General features: G+C 37.1%; 2 protein-coding genes across 2 annotated transcripts; one reads left to right on the top strand and one right to left on the bottom strand.

The window, feature by feature from the left end:
- The first annotated feature begins 8,678 nt into the window (after positions 1-8,678).
- LOC116213610 (F-box protein At5g49610-like) lies at positions 8,679-9,809 on the top strand. The gene has a single exon (XM_031548625.1). It carries the CDS (start codon positions 8,679-8,681, stop codon positions 9,807-9,809), a length of 1,131 nt encoding a protein of 376 aa, XP_031404485.1.
- Positions 9,810-12,630: 2,821 nt separating this feature from the next.
- On the bottom strand, positions 12,631-14,521 carry LOC116213611. The gene is made up of 2 exons (XM_031548626.1): positions 12,920-14,521; positions 12,631-12,822 (listed from the first exon to the last, which is right to left on the bottom strand). Exons 1-2 carry the CDS (start codon positions 14,519-14,521, stop codon positions 12,631-12,633), a joined length of 1,794 nt encoding a protein of 597 aa, XP_031404486.1.
- Between the last annotated feature and the right edge of the window lie 880 nt (positions 14,522-15,401).

The following is a 15,401-nucleotide window of genomic DNA, read 5'->3' on the forward strand; positions in this document are numbered from 1 at the left end:
ACTATCGAAAGGAAAGCGTCCACACTATTTATTAAACTATTTTTTTTCCAAAACTCTATTAGATGTTAACATTTAACATAATATTGTATATAAATTAACCTGAAAATTATTCTGACATTTTATTTTATATATAATGGGAATCGATTGATAATTGCAAATTAATAAAAATTATTTAGATATAGATTTACTGTTCTAACCCGACGATATTACAATATTTACCTTTATGACCCGATTTATTAGTCGGGTTACAACTTTATTTATATATTGCATATGTTGATATGTATTCAACAAAGAGTAGCATGAGTTCTCTTGATTACAAATGTTAGATTGACAATTTGAAACTTCTGTATCGTTATTGATAATTCAATTGCAGAATGCTACTTATATATCCCCAAAAAAAAATTGAATGCTAATATTTGTTGAAACAAATAATTTTTCCCTGACAATAATTCAACAACATTAAAAAATATTTTCAAACTCTGTAAATAATTGACAAACAGTCAATTGTGCCTGCGCACCATCAACTCGGATAAATTTTGGAAAAGAAAATAGTAATTTATATTTATAATTTTAAGCAGTGGAACTTTTACAATAACCTATACTTATATTAGTAAGAGCATAAGATTAGATTTGTTTTTTTGAAATAGAAAATCCAATTTTAGCAAGTAACTTAAGGAGACAAATTAATAATCATAAGCTGCAGGATTGTCCAAAAAGATTATGTAGGCGGCTTTTGTTGAACGAATCAAGCAATCTTATCATGGGAGCTAATATTTATAAAATATAAATATATATTATGGCGTTTGCATTCCATTTTCACCCAATAAAATAAAATAAAATAAAAAGTGGCCTTTGCAAAAAGGTCTTATTTTAATGTCAGTAACTAAGGCCATAGTGACTAGTGAGTCAATCGTCAGCTAAAAAAATCCATAAAAAGTTTTCCAGATAAAGTTAATTCTTTGTTAGCTCAACATTAGAGTTTAAAGGCTTTCTTCTTCACTTAACTGGCAGGATTTTAAGGACTCATTACTAATTAATACACTTCTTTGCTTGTCATTGTAGATCTTTTTTCTTTTCTTTCTTCTTTAACCATGAAAGAGAGTCATTTCAAGTCGATGATCGTGAGAGAATTTTTGTCAAATTTGTTCCAAGAACTTGTTTCACGGAGATTCACTTCAAAGAGGTTATTTTTCTAATAAAGCTCTTAAAGGACCACTTAATTAGCATTATGGTCATTTTCAGCCGAGCAAACAAAATATATATTGGGTAACATTCAGTTAAAGCATTCAACCAACCAAGTAACGTGGATGCACCGTTGGAGTCGCCTACACCAGTCGTTGTCTGAGCATGTTTGTACGAGGTTTTATTTTTAACGAAACGACCGCGTGCTCATCGGGCCATGCATAACGCGGGTTTTAAAGATTTGCAACAACCCAGTACGAAGATTTTTGATGCTTGATTGGTCCGAAGAGCTCCATCAAAAGCACAAAAGAAATAATCTGAAGACGGTTTTGAAGGATCGTGTTTTTTAGAGTTAAAGAAGTGGAGGAAGTTGTGAGATTCTTGAACCAAGCAAACGGGAAAAGCCAAATCCTTCCTATAATTAGGTCTAGATTTTCTCTTTATGCTAAAAAGGGGGGACAAAACGATTAAATTAAATCACAAGATTAGTGGAAATCTCCATGCCATTAATGGTAAAAGAAACCTTGAAAAACATAAACAAAGAATATTCTCTCTCTTGGAAACAAGAAAAACATGAGCTTAAAATGTTTTTAAATCACAATTTAGTTTTTCTTTTGCCATTCATAAAAAAAAAAGTTTTTAAAACATAAAACCCTAAAACATAAGGCATGACTTTAGAGTGTGTTTGATTTCAGAGTTAAAGTAACTTTGATTTTGATTTTAATTTTGATTGTGAAAAATGACAAATGAGATGGTATTATAAATTTGACTTGTGAAACGTATGTTTTTATTGTGTAGTGAGTAGAGTTAAAATCAAAATCATGATTTTAAAATCAAACTCTGAAATCAAACGGGTCTAATCTATGGCCATGCAAATGAGAGTGAGATTATTCAGCGAAAAAAAAATGAGAGTGAGATTGAAAGAGAGGGAGAATGATAGAGTGAGAACGAGTGCATGGACTTGTCATGGTGGGGACAATCCCATGGCTAGCAATTATGTTGGGATCTTAAAGACAGGCCCCATATAGTAACTATTGATTGCTCTCTCTCCACCTAACGTCGATAATGCTGCATTTGATTTGTAAGTAATATTTTAAAATTAAATTTTAATTTTGAAAAAGAGTTGTATAAATAGTTATATACATGGCTCATCTTTTGACTTTATATAAGTTATTTTATTTTGTTGTGGAAAAAAAGTTGTATAAATTAGATCCACTCTTTGATTTTGTACGAATTATTTTATTTTATTATAGGTAATATTAAGTTAAAGTGTGATTTTAAAATCACACTAATAAACCAAACAAAATTGTTCCACATCTCAAGTAATCTGGGCATATCGAATCTCGCCCGGTTCGATGGAATGGAGACGTAGTTATCAATTATTTTTGAAGAGACAAATAATGACTTGTAACATCATTCGATGAATCTAATCAAGAAGCAGAGAATACAAGTTTAAATCAACAATGATGCAAACATTTATGTTATTCACGTGTCTAATCTATGTATGAGCCAATATGAAGAAAACGAGAGGTTATTGGGTAATCCTACCTCGTCACGTGACATGAGGAAGCACCAATCAAATTGCATGAAACTAGGAATTTGATGTTAATCACTCGAATAATTGTCATAATTATTCTTTATTAAAGAATTTTTGTTAATTCTTCCTCACCACATCATTTGAGGTAGAATCATCTAATTTTTTTTTTTGAAGAAAACTGTTGTTTTGAAATTATTATAGAAAAATTCTATAATTTTAAGTATGATTGAGCAATTAAAATTAGTCAGTTTGGTAAGAAATTTGAGGTTTGAAGTTTTGAATCACGAGGGATTGTATAAGGAAATGACTGATGCATAGAAAATTTAAAAAATTATAGCATTCTATTGTGTACATAATAAAATTAAAAGTTAATAACCACAAAATTTACTAATCAATCCTAATCTATAATTAAATAGAATTAATTACCAAAACTTACTAATTAATCCTAATCTTAACCTATCTCACCAAATTAAACCCCCAAACCTAAAGACATACAGCTACTCTTACCTATCTTTGGAAGGTCAATCCTGTCCACAAATATTGGACAATTTCCACACGCAAATCATTTTTTTTCCCCTTTCCCCTCTTTCCAGTGAGGACAAATCAAATGTCTTTGTTTTGGTAGAAACGAAAGAGTTTCTCTTCAAGAGAGAATGATTATTAGAGCATCGTCGAATGTCTAGCTATCAATGTTCAGTTTCTTCATCAAATTCGATAAATTATTAGAGCATCGTCGATTACAAGCACGCGAATGTCAATAAATTTATTGATAATGTTAAGTTATGAGAATGCATGTGAATTATTTGAATACTAGTCACTCATCCACGCATTGCACACGTTTATCATAAGAGATAAAAATCAAGTGTTAATTTTGTTATCATAAGGTCTGGGCAGGCCAGGTCCGGCTCTACGCTCGGGTTCGAGTCTTTGTCCGGGTAGGGGTATGGGCCCATCGGGCCCAGGTCCAGGTCGGGGTGTGGGTCTGGGTCGAAAGTCAAGGCTCGGGTTCACATAAAAGAAGACACATGCAGAATTGACAAAATTAATTTTTTCATCAATTCACCTATCAAAAAAAATTATTTCAACAATTTGAGAAATTATTCGAGAAATATATTTTACTACTTACTCAACCATATACTATTGGTAAAATAAAAGTAATAAAGCATATAATATAAATAAAATATATTGAAATGTCAATATCAATCATAAGTCTATTACATAATTACAAAATAGAATAATTGTTTTACTCAATGTGTGCCGAGAAAGTAAGGATTAATGAGTCAAAAATTAGCTCATGCTAAAAAAAATTATAAAAAAACATTTTATTTGTATATTTTAGAATTTCCTTTGTAAGATTTTTTATATTGAACTTATTTTTGTGCAAATTATGTTCAACAATTTCATATTGTCAGCGTTTTCGTTGTTCTCGTTTTTTTTCAGGAATAGAAACATTCATGCGGGTTTTGCGGGGCCAAATTGATTCGTTTTCTTTTACATGATTAAATTCATCAGTTGTTATTTATGTATTTATATGTAGGTTATTACATTAAAAAAGGATGGTGAAGTGATACTCAACCAAAAGCCAAGAAAATAGTCTTAAGTCCTATGTGGCAAGTTCGAATCAAATGAATGGTGGCCTCCCATTGTACAAGCTCGAAGAGTCAAAATTAAATACCTATAACTAGTCTTCTTTTAAGCTCGTTGTGCGAGCCTTTATTTTTATATATTTTAGTTAATATTTTGTGAATATATTTTAGAAATACAATCAAATGATGGTTTGTATTTTTTAATCGATACTTGATAAATTATATTTATGAACTTACTACTAATGATGGAGAGTAAGTAATATATGTGAGAACATTGAGATTATGTCTTAAATTAGTACGAAAGATTATATGACGGGCCTTACATTTTTTTCTTTTTATGTTATATTTTATGTATAATTAATTATCATTATATAATAGTACCATCACACTTACTGATAATGTAATAATATTATATGTTATAGAAAAGGTACTTAGAGATTTTTAAATAGTTGTATTGCATATCCAAATTCATGAATATCGATCTAAGAGATAAAGACTTACATGCATGCATCACATTTATTTCAAATATTATATATATATATATATTAATTATTGGAATCTTTGCATATCTCTATATGTAATCTTACTAATGACAAAAAAGCGAATAGAGTGTACATCACCTGTTGAGGATTTATAAAGGCATAAATTTTGTATATATTCTTATTAGTTTGCTTCAAAGTATTTTATATTCTTCAAGAGTTCCATAATTTATACATTGTATAGCAAAACTAAGAATAAGAGTCTCAAGGAAACCTTGTATACATATAATTTATATATTTATAGTTTATTAAATTTCACTTGTTATACTTATGCATATATTTTAATTAAAGACACTGTCACCAAAAAAAATTATATTTTTGTTACCAAAAAAATTATTACTTAAAGGGCAAATTACAAAAAAAACCCAAGTTTTGTAAAATGTCTCAGTTTTGTCCTAAATTTTGTTTTGTAATAAAAAAAACCATAAGTTTTCTAAAATGTCTAAAAAATGACCTCCGTTATAACTTCCGTCAATTTTTGCCTATGTGTAATCTACGTGGACTGTTAAAGGGACCCGCCATCAGCAACAAAAATTGACGGAAGTTATAACGGAGGTCATTTTTGAGACATTTTAGAAAACTTATGGTTTTTTTGTTACAAAACAAAATTTAGGACAAAATTGAGACATTTTACAAAACTTGGGTTTTTTTTTGTAATTTACCCTTACTTAAATGATGACATGCCTTCTGGATGTAAGAGGCCGAACTAATATATAAACATATAGAGAGAAATGGGTTGTGGAAATTTTAATTAGATTGTTTGGATTTCAATAAATATGATAAAATTTTATGTAGGGCATTCAATAAGGAGACTTGAAGAGACAATTAATCATGGAGCAAGAACTCACCCAAGACACTTATGTGGCATGCTGTCGTTAAACGAATGGAAGTCTCTTGTCTCAGGATGCCTATGAGTCTAAATTAAGTACTTATATATATGTATGATAGTTAGATAGATAGAAATATAGATGCGGGGTTTGTGGGACCAAATTGATTCGTTTCTTTTTAGATGATTAAATTCATCATTTATTATTTATGCATTTATATGCAAGTTATTACATTCAAGAAGGTGAGTGAAGTGATACTCAATCAAGAACCAAGGAAATAGTCTTAAATTCTTTGTGGTAAGCTCTCATAAAATGAATAGTGGCCTCTCATCACAAGTCAAAATTCATTACCTATAATAGATACTGATACAAAGAAAATTTGTAGAGGCATACAACAAAAAGGCATTAATAAACTAATTAAACACGGGGAAAATGATAATCTTGACGGTTAATTCGGTGGTAATTTGATGACTAACAGAGGATTAGGAAGGAATAATTATATGGTCAGATTAAGTCAATGCCATGGGCTTAGAGCTAATAAACTGTACTTCTGCATTGGCCAGTGACAATAATTCCAAACATAAGCACTTAACTAGATTCCGTATACAAGTGAACAACCTTTGACACTGTCAAGTTGGGACCACTCTTAGATTCATTGATGACCCCAAATCTCTGATTAGTATTGTTAATGTGTTTTAAAAATTATATAATCACGGTTTCATTTTCCTCATTGAAGGGTCCTTCTCTCCGTCTTTTCTATGATTTAATAATATTTTGCTTGCTATGATTGAACACATAAATTAAAATATCAGGAATAATGGTAGTACAATTATAAGGATCATGCGAAATTATCAGAACATTCACGTTCTTTTTGTGGTCATTATCGATCTGACCAGTAGATACGTAGAACTTCACTGTCGGTCTCTGTGATCCACAATTGATTTACGACAGTGAGTAAATAAACATGTCACAATAGAGGATGTATCATAATTAAGTGACACGTGACGAAACTGAATAGATTGATGTCGAGCAATGAGAGCACCGTTGCAATAAAAACAATTCTACATCGGTGATAGAGAGGCCCCAACCACTAATAGAGAAAATCTCTTTAACGTGTCTTATTTCAAGACAACCATGAATTAGCCTTGATTAAAAGTCCGATGTTTTGTTGATTCATTTCAGCACTTCTTACTTCTTTTTTCTCTTAATCAACAAATATTGCCCTGCCTATTCTTTGAACTTCCATGGAAGTTAGGACTCTTGAGAGAGGAGGGAAAAAAACCTAGTTTCTATCGTCTAGCTAGGATACGATATGATAAAGTCCGGTTCCTTTTCGATTATCAATTTACCCGGTATCCATATCAACGCAAATGCATATCATGAAAAAAAAAAAAACGATAAGCTATGGAGGGCTGTGACCAGACTAATTTTCAGCTGCTTTAAACATTTTAGCCCCAAAAGTTATTGTCACATTTATTTGCTCTTAAATTTTCTGCCTTTTTTGGACATGACGAATTATCACATAGTCCAATAATTGAGGGGGCCTTTCATTCCACTGGTTAGTCCACTGGTGGGTCTGAAAATGGCAGAGCAGATGCGCCGGAAAGAGCCAATCTTATGAAAATCTATATTTAAATCCTTCCTTCTTTCTTTTTCTTTTTTTCCAATGTGTTTTTCATAGGAGGATATGATAATTTTGTGGTCTCGAGTTAGCGCCAGTCGTACGTATATCCAACGAAAAATACTTAAATACGAACCGACAGATGTCAGGAGGCGAATAATCAACCACGAGATCGAAGGTCGTATGATTATAGCACTGCGTGTTACATGAGATCCTAACTATATAAATTAAATTATCACTATTTATTAGCTTTGGGAAAAAAAATGATAAAAGAAAAGGACGAAAGGAAATAGAAGAGACATGTAAATGCGGACATTTGATAAGAAACAAAAAGGAGGACCCCATGTTATGGCTTTTGCTGCAAAAACATAATGGAATGTTTGTCATTATCATCAGCACGACTGGTTCCTCTCACTTGTTATCTTCTTCTTGCCAAGCTCAGGGAAATAATGTTTCAATTGGGCCTTCCATATTCCATTTAACACACAAAACTGTGGTGATTATATATATATATTGAAACATCAAATGGGATCATGACGAGTTTACTGTACCCGAGTCTCGACTTGGGACAAGTCCTCAGTCACAATAACCCGACATCGTCGGAGATACCGGGTTCAAGATTGCCCGAGTTCTGTCGGAGAATTCTTGGGCTTTTATTTGGTCAAATGGATCTCTTTTGTCAGTGATTGGGCCTAATAGCAGCCCAATTGGTTTACTCAAACATTGGCCCAAAACAAAAGGGTTTCTGAATTTTCCTCCTAATTTCTATATTAATCTTCTCCGTCACCTCAATTTTTCCTCCTAATTTCTGAAAACGGAAGGAAAGGAGTGTGAAGGTGAGTATGAAATTTTTTGAAAATTCCGTGCAAATTTTGCTTCCCTCTCCCCTGTTTCCCTCCTATTCAAACAAAGTAGTAAGGTTTAAGGACATGATAATAGTAAATGAAACTATTCACCGAAAAATAAAATTCACCGAAATAATAATAGTAAATGAAATTAATGAAAATAAATTAAATTCATGAAGTCATGGTTACTGATGAATCCTTACTACTTACTTTCACGTCACATTTAGATACCATCCTAGTCGCGCCGCAATTTGTTTTTATGGAAATTCGGTATTCAATTCATGCGATGATTGTAAAAATCATAACTAATGTCGAGGAATACCACGATACAAAGGAATAAATGGGAAGTTGTTGTTTGAGAAGTCCAGTTTAGGCAAGTTAAGCGTCAATCTAAGGAGGGCCTAAACAAATGTTAATCTTCTTTGTAGCTTTATAAACTCGTAATTAGATGCTAAATTCTTATGGGCATCGTAAAATCAAACTCAAGCTAAGATTTATCTTCTCAGGACAATTTCTCATCACATCCCAACTCGGTATTCCAATGGAGCAACCTCGGACTCGGCCAAGACTCGCCAGTCTATCCGATTTCCCTCCGGAGGTGTTGTCCGCTATCTTCTGCAAGCTTCCAATCGAATCGATCCTCACCTGCAAATGTGTGTGCAAGCCATGGAATGGACTGATCGAAGATCGGCAATTCGCAAGACAGCATCTTCTTGGAGAGTCCGAGCGGGCGACCCAACTCTTGGTCCAGCCGTACTGGCCTGACCAGGACGATGATGATGAAGTGGACCACCATTTATGCCTGGTCGATGTCGACGGCCGACTGTCTCGAAGAATTCCGGTGGATGACTTCAATGTCAAGAGGGTGGATCTAATGGGGACGTGCCATGGGTTGGTCGCCGTGGCCAGCACTATGTTTCTTGACCTTGTACTCGTGTGCAATCCGGTGAATAGAGAGACCGTGAGACTGCCTATTCTCTGGAGCAAGGTCGTGCCGTACAACCACCGTGTCGGGCTCGGGTACGACTCATCCATACAGAAGTACAAGGTGCTACGGACGTACGCGGAAGGAAGTGTCAGATCATTCGAGTCCGCAACTGTAGGAACTAATGAACTCTGGAGAAAGATAGAGACGCCGTACGAGGACTTGGGGACGTCCCGGGTCTCCAGGCCAGTGTTCTGGAACGGGGCAATCCATTGGAAGGTCAAGCCGCGCAATCGGCCCCTCGAAGCGCCATGGATTCTGGCATATGATATCATCAACGAGACATTTCAAAGAATTCATTTGCCACAAATCATGAAATTTGAGTTGGTCGTTGTGAGAGGATCCTTAATTGTAATCGAGCACCAGAAGGAGAAAATGAGAGTATATGAGGTGAAAGGAGAACGTGTCGGGGAATTCGAGGTGATCTTCGTAGAGGAGCACGACACGCATGTCACGTGGAACATGTATCACTACTACAACGTTATCGACCGATCGGAAGACAAGGAAAGCTATCTGCTCGAAATAACAGCCTGCTACGGAGAGAGCGCCGACATGAGAGAACATTTCACCCAATTTCTCCCAAAATTGGCGAATTATTCTTACCGAGATATTACTGGGCTACCTCGGAATTTCACTACTACAGCCAACTATAGGCCCAGCTTAATTTCTCCTACCGGGATAAATTAAATTTTTTAAAAAAAGTTCTCTATTTTGAGTAGAATATATATATATATATATATATATATATTTTAGGCCAGTATTTTTTTGTAGAATGAAAGCAATAAGGTATCAAAAGGGAGTGTACCGTAGTGGTACACGTTCTCATCTATTGACCTAAAGGTTGCAAGTTCGATACCTATTGGGACTACTCGTCTCCCATTTATTATAAATTTTATTTATAAAATTCATGTAATGCGTGGGATCAATAGCTCAGCATACATATATAATTGGCTCATGAAGTTCACAAGCCTAAACCAGCTTTTTATTCACAAATATACATATATATATATATATATATATATATTATGAGTTATTACGATAGTTCAATTCAAGTCCATGCGAGCTCGAGCTCACGAGCCTATGCAAGCTCAGGCTCACAAGTCTATGCGAATCGAGTTCTACTGGTGTGGCGAGTCTAAATGAGCCAAGCCAAGCCTTCGCTAAATATGACGAGCCGAGTCCAAGCTCGAAGAGTTAGACTGGTGTGAGCTGGAGCCCGGACCCAAGCTCACGGACTAATAAAAGAGCCGAGCTGGAGTATGGTATATTCGGACTCGGCTAAACTAATTGACACCCCTACTCAATGATAAAATAGTTTGGGCTTTTATATTGGACCTAAAGGGATATCAAAATTGGGCCGTTCAAGCTCAAATCTTCTAGCCCAAGAGCAAAAAGTGGCCCAACCATTGATATATATAATATATATTTACCGATTATGATAATCTAGAAGTGTTGCCCGACGTCTTCTGTAGGCTCCCGATAGAATCAATCCTTACGTATTGAGATTGTGTGCAACTCAGGGTTACATCGATACGGTACCCGATTTCGATCACTAGCCAATATCTTTCAGACAATCACTGGCTAGCTACTGGAGGTGATGTCGTTGTACATTGATAACCAGGACAGCTATATATATTGCTTGGAAGAAGATAAATGCGCATACCGTATCACAAATTAGGATGTTGTGATTTCTCGAGGCTCGTATTCTGGAGCAGGGCGAGGCGATCAGCTAGAAGCTGGTCAGGCAGTGCTGGGAGCTCGGGGATATATCGAAGATTGATCGATCCTGGCACCCAACATCGGTGAGGAGAAATTCCGGATTATATATATATCCGTCATCGAAAGACCTAACGACTTTGGGATGGCCGTCGTCCCACAAGAAGGATCTCTAAGAACAGTCGAGCATGACAGCGAGATGATGGTATCGAGATGAAAGCAGAGGGAGTATGGCAGTTCGAGCTAAATTTCCTCAGGAAAGATCCCACTCACACGCACGTCCTTGATCGAAAAAACTGCTTTCACACCCACTGATCGGACCTTATGCTACTCTGACTAACAAAGAGTTTCACCTCGAACTAGCTTGTCGTGACAACTGGCTTGCAGAATTCGATTCGTGAGAGTAACCGATCCGATGTCGTGATAGCGAAATATATCCCCGGAAAGGAACAAAATATACAAAAGTGTGGAGGAGTGATATGAGGAATACGCATCATTGTGCTTTGTCATGAATTAGTTATTAATGGAAATGGTTTCACATCGCGTCCATGAAAATGACATTGTTAATATTCAAAATAGGAGGCTGTGCACTTCAATTTCTTCATGATCAAGGCCCCCACCCCAGCCAGAATCTACTCAATTAGGGCATTCTCTCTCTAATTTTCAATGTTGATCTCTCTATATGCAGTTAATCTTCATTAAGGAACTTCAATTTTTTTTTAATAAGAGAGGCCTATAACTTAATACAAAAATAGAAATAGTCACTACAAGAGAAGGGATTTTTGGCGACCATTTTTGGCTGACTCATCAAAATGGGTTGCCAAAAGTCCCATTGGGTGACCCAAAAAACTTGGTTGCCTAAAACGGGGCTTTGGTCTACCCTTTTTGGTGAGTCGGCAAAAAATGGTGGTCGTATGCCAACCTATGCCAACCCACAAAAAAGGGTCGTCCTAGATATGGTTTTTCGCGATCCAATATTTAAAGTCGGCACAAGTTAGTCATCCCAGATCGGGTCTATTTTGACTCTTACAAATGGATCACCTTTAATTTGGTTTTTCACTACCCAAATTTTTGGATCGGCCAAGCAAGGTCTATGATGACCCATAATGAGTCAGCCTAGACATCTCAAAGCCGATCCTTACATATGGGTAGCCTACGTTTGTTTTTCGCGACCCAAAAGGAAGAGTTGCCTCAAATTGGACTTTAGGCGCCAAAACGAAAATTTATGGCTTGTTTGGTTTTAAAGTGTGATTTTAAAATTACACTTTAACGTAATTCTACCCACAATAAAATAAAATAACTCATACAAAGTCAAATGGTGTGCCCCATTTATACCACTCTTTTTTTCACAACAAAACAAAATAACTCATACAAAGTCAAATGGTGGGCTCTATAAATAACCATTCATACCAATATTTTTCAAAATCAAAATCCGATTTTAAAAATCATATTTTGAAACCAAATGCAGCATTATAAATTTGAAAATTTAGAATTTGAGAATTTAAATTTGGAATTGATTCATTTCCCACGTGTTCTATGACATAAACAAAACATATTCTATTGACCGACTCAGTTCCCCCCACGCCCCGCCTTGTAAAATAGATCTCTGATTGATTCCCCATCTATGCGTGTAGGTATGATACCCATCCATCAGCACTAGAGCTTCCAAATACCGCTTCTTTGACTGACTCATGTGATTGATTTGCTTCCATTGAATTGAATTCTAGTTATGGACGTCGAGAGATCATCCTTTTGGAATTGCCTGGTGAACTTCTTGCTAGAAGATAACCACTTACTCACCGCATTCAAGCACCTCCACGAGCTCCTCGACGATGGCCACGGCGCTTACGCCATTCGCCTCAAGGAGTTCTTCTACAATCCGTCTCATTTCCCTCCCGATCAGATCTCTCACTTTAACTACCTCCGAGGTATATGTTGTACGTGACTGGTTGGAGACTGAAACACCTAATCTCAGCCAATGTCTCTGCACCGTTGACGCATCGGAACTTAAATTGCGATCTGTTGATTCGCGCACGAATACCAGACAACAATCTTCTATCATTTGTTGATTCTACGAATACCAGGAATGTTTTCCACTCGTCGCCGTGCCTTATGCGAATCCGATGGTATCCACTCTTCAAATCCAGCTTCGTAAACACTGTTGCACCGTTGACTTGATCAAGCAAATCATCCAATCGAGAAATTGGAAATCTGTATCGCACCGTAATTCTATTAATGGCTCGACTATCCACACACATGCGCCACGAGCCATCCTTCTTGGGTGTAAGTAAGGCTGGAACTGCACAAGGACTCAAGCTTTCACGGATATGTCCCCTGGCCAGCAACTCCTCAACCTGCCTCCGCAACTCCTCATGTTCCCCAGGTCTCATCTTGTAGTGGGGTCTATTTGGCAGTGTCGCTCCTGGCTCCAAGTCAATTCGGTGCTGAATATCCCGCAAGGGTGGCAAACTATCGGGAAGCTCATCAGGAAAGACATCCACATACTCAGCCACTACAGGTGCGACTGCAGTTGGAATTGACGCCTCACCGACCACTTCTTTTCCGATTAGCACATAAATTAACTGCGATTCGTCCACATCTTCTTCGAACCTCGCCAATGACAAAAGCTTCGTTTCTCCACCCATAGAGGTTGGTCTCTCCGACTCTCTGCTAGGCACTAACACAATCTTCACATTTTCAAACATAAAACTGTATGAGTTAGTTCTCCCCTCATGAATCACTCGACGGTCATATTGCCACGGCCTACCCAACAGTAAATGACATGCATCCATTGCCACCACATCACACCACATGGCATCTTTGTATTTCAGGCCAATGGAAAAAGAAACCAATGCACGTTCTGACACATGAACCTCGCCTCTCTTTTTCAACCAAGCCAGTTTATAAGGCTTAGGATGTTTTTCTGCCTTGAGGCCCAATTTCTTCACTACCTCTGCAGAGACAATATTCTCGCAGCTGCCAGCGTCGATAATAAAACGACACACCTTACCGAGAATAGTGCACATGGACTGAAAAATATTATGCCTCAACCAATTGTCGTCTACAACCTTAGGCGTCAAGCATGAACGCTTAATAACCAATGCCGTTCCTGTGTCTCCAATCATGACTTCTTCTTCGACGACCTCCTCACTATCAAACTCAGGATATTCGGCTTCCTCCACATCTTCATCTTCGCCCCCCTCCATGTCAACGAAGAATGTCTTTTTGCCAGTGGTCTTTCTGCACTCAGACTGCCCGTGACCAACCCCGCCACATTCGAAACACTTCATCCCAGTACCTGTTGGTCTATTTGGCTGGTTTGTGTTGGTAGTATTTCTGTTAGCTCCTCCTCTAGGGCGATTCACCCCACTACTGTCACCACCACTACCACCAGGACAACTCGCACCACTACTGCTTCCTATACTGGGGGAATTCCAGAAATTACTGTTGCGTCGGGATTGTTTTTCAACTTGTAGAGCCCTTTGATGTGCTACCGAGACACTGGGTGGATCAAACATATTGACAGTGTCTTGAATCTGCACCCGCAATCCTCCGATATACGTCGCCACTAATTGATCTTCAGTTTCGTGTACCTCATTCCGGACTATAAGTTGGAAAAACTCGTTGGTATATTCATCCACCGTTCGAGTTCCTTGCTGTAAATTCTGCAATTGCTGATACATCTATCTCTGAAAATTATATGGCAAAAAACTGGCTCGCAAGTGTTTCTTCATCTTCTCCCACGTCACAACTTTTGACTTGCCCAATCTGCTTCTGGTCAATTTGAGCTATTGCCACCAAGCCATGGCTCTGTCTCGCAACCTAATTGCCACCAAAGGTACACGTTTGTCTTCGGGCACTCCTTTAAATTCCAAAATCTCCTCAACTGTAGCTAGCCAATCAAGAAACTCTTCAAGTTTGAGGCTGCCATGAAATTCTGGAATTTCAGTCCGCATCCTCGACTCCCAACGCCTCCTATCTTCCTCGAATGGTCGCCTCCTGTCATGCTCGACAGCGTCCCTTTGCCGTCTTCGTGGAATATCAGCAAAATAGTTCTCTCCTTCCGACTCCTGTTCGATTTCCTCTCGATCAGGGTCAGAGTTCGGATTAGGGTTTCTCCGATTCTGGTTCTCCATAAGTGCAGCCATCTGCTATGTGAACTGCTCTATCATACGATCCATCCTCTGATTTACGACTCGTTCCATCTGTTCCATCCTCTGTTCTAGTTGTCGCAGGTTGTCACGCTCAAGAACATTGTCCACACGATCCCTTCTCCTGGGCGGCATGGTTGTTCCAGATCAAACCGTAGGCTCGGATACCAACTGACGAAGCGGAACCTAAATTGCGATCTGTTGATTCGTGCACGAATACAAGAGAACAACCTTCTATCACCTGTTGATTCTACGAATACCAAGAATAAGCATCAAACTCGAAAACAAATCCGAGATTGGAAGAAAGAGCTCGGTAGCTCCACAACTTTATTGATAAATCAGAAATTCAACTCCCTCAACCCTAGGGTTGTACAAAACTTAAATAGGTCTTAAAAACGCTTAAATTGCACAA

Source organism: Punica granatum, chromosome 7 (assembly GCF_007655135.1).
Source record: "Punica granatum isolate Tunisia-2019 chromosome 7, ASM765513v2, whole genome shotgun sequence".
In the NCBI taxonomy this organism is placed as follows: Eukaryota; Viridiplantae; Streptophyta; class Magnoliopsida; order Myrtales; family Lythraceae; genus Punica; species Punica granatum.